The 1660-nt window shown below is 49.2% G+C and overlaps 1 protein-coding gene across 1 annotated transcript in view; it reads left to right on the top strand.

Annotated features, from left to right (window-relative positions):
- The window catches only part of LOC106535251 (cadherin-like and PC-esterase domain-containing protein 1), a gene marked incomplete in the record, with an annotated part of 13346 nt that overhangs the window by 4494 nt on the left and 7192 nt on the right, over positions 1–1660 (top strand). The window contains 3 exon segments of the mRNA XM_014032211.1: positions 610–656; positions 817–1003; positions 1075–1243. Of these exon segments, the coding sequence (XP_013887665.1) occupies positions 610–656; positions 817–1003; positions 1075–1243 (403 nt within the window).

The raw sequence follows: 1660 nt of genomic DNA, 5'->3' as shown, positions 1-1660 counted from the left end.
CACATGACCACATCGAGTCACATCGAGTCACATGACCACATCGAGTCACATGACCACATCGAGTCACATCGAGTCACATGACCACATCGAGTCACATGACCACATCGAGTCACATCGAGTCACATGACCACATCGAGTCACATGACCACATCGAGTCACATCGAGTCACATGACCACATCGAGTCACATCAAGTCACATCACTGAGTCACATCAAGTCACATCACTGAGTCACATCAAGTCACATGACCACATTGAGTCACATCAAGTCACATGACCACATTGAGTCACATCAAGTCACATCACTGAGTCACATCAAGTCACATGACCACATTGAGTCACATCAAGTCACATCACTGAGTCACATCAAGTCACATGACCACATCGAGTCACATCAAGTCACATGACCACATCGAGTCACATCAAGTCACATGACCACATTGAGTCACATGACCACATTGAGTCACATTGAGTCACATGACCACATTGAGTCACATCAAGTCACATGACCACATTGAGTCACATCAAGTCACATGACCACATTGAGTCACATCAAGTCACATGACCACATCAAGTCACATCGAGTCAGATGACTGTTCTGTTTTCCACAGAACCAATGGGACCAACAAACGGACCAATCAGCAGGCAGGTTCCTCAGGTGAGCCCCACAGTTCCAGGTGTGTCACAGTTAAATCGTTACTTGTCCAATCAGAAGCTGCTCCTCAGGTCACATGACCTCCTGTAACTATGATTGGCTGGAGTGAAGTCACTTCCTGCTGAGCAGCTCCCTGATTGGTCCGTCTCTTTGTGTGACCTAGGTACCTGTGTGGACCCCCATCTCAGACAGATCTACACAGACCCCTCCCTCACCCTGACTCCGCCCTTTAACCCCACCGTGAAGGAATACCACGCTGAGGTGACTTTTGACACACTCACAGTTCGGATCCGACCAGAACCCGTCAGCCCCGCCTGCACGGTTCACATGGAAGAGTACCTGGGGCCCAGGTGAGCCCAGGACCGCCCCCTCCCACCTGACCTGTGACCTCACATGACTTGACGAGTCCTTCCCTCCTCAGGATGGTGACCCTGCCGCTCGGACTCGGTACCAGCCGGATCAGCATCCTGGTGACGGACGCCACCGCACCCACACCGGTTGTCATGACGATCTACACCGTTCACGTGTCCCGCGAGAGCCGACCCAGTCTGCCCATGTTTGGAGAACACGTCATGTGCAGCTTCCTGCAGGTGGGTCAGCTGACAGGAAACCAGGTGGAGTCCGTGTCAGGTGGGCCCTCAGAGACCGGCTCCAGTCCAGGTTTAGTTTAACCAATGAGACTCCAACAAGGTCATCAGTGGTGGGCAGCGCTAACTYAAAAATTAGCYCCGMAGTTTCTAAAGCACTTATGAAAATATTTAGGTCCGCAACTTCAAAAGTGCTTATGTCATAGAAAAACTAGCAGAAGCTAATTTTAAAGCACAAGTTCAGTTTGACACTTACTGACAACAATTCATGTACAATATATACACAACACTGCCAACTAGTGGTGTATGAACCTTTTTACAACTTATTACTACAACCACTGATTGCTGGGGATGTGATTTCCTGAAACAGACCTTTAGCTCCTGGTGTAAAAATTAAAAAGTTGTTGAGGATTGCTAGTT

The sequence above is a fragment of the Austrofundulus limnaeus genome, unplaced genomic scaffold, assembly GCF_001266775.1.
Source record: "Austrofundulus limnaeus strain Quisiro unplaced genomic scaffold, Austrofundulus_limnaeus-1.0 Scaffold1395, whole genome shotgun sequence".
Classification (NCBI taxonomy): Eukaryota; Metazoa; Chordata; class Actinopteri; order Cyprinodontiformes; family Rivulidae; genus Austrofundulus; species Austrofundulus limnaeus.
This window is presented reverse-complemented; position numbering and strand designations above follow the sequence as displayed.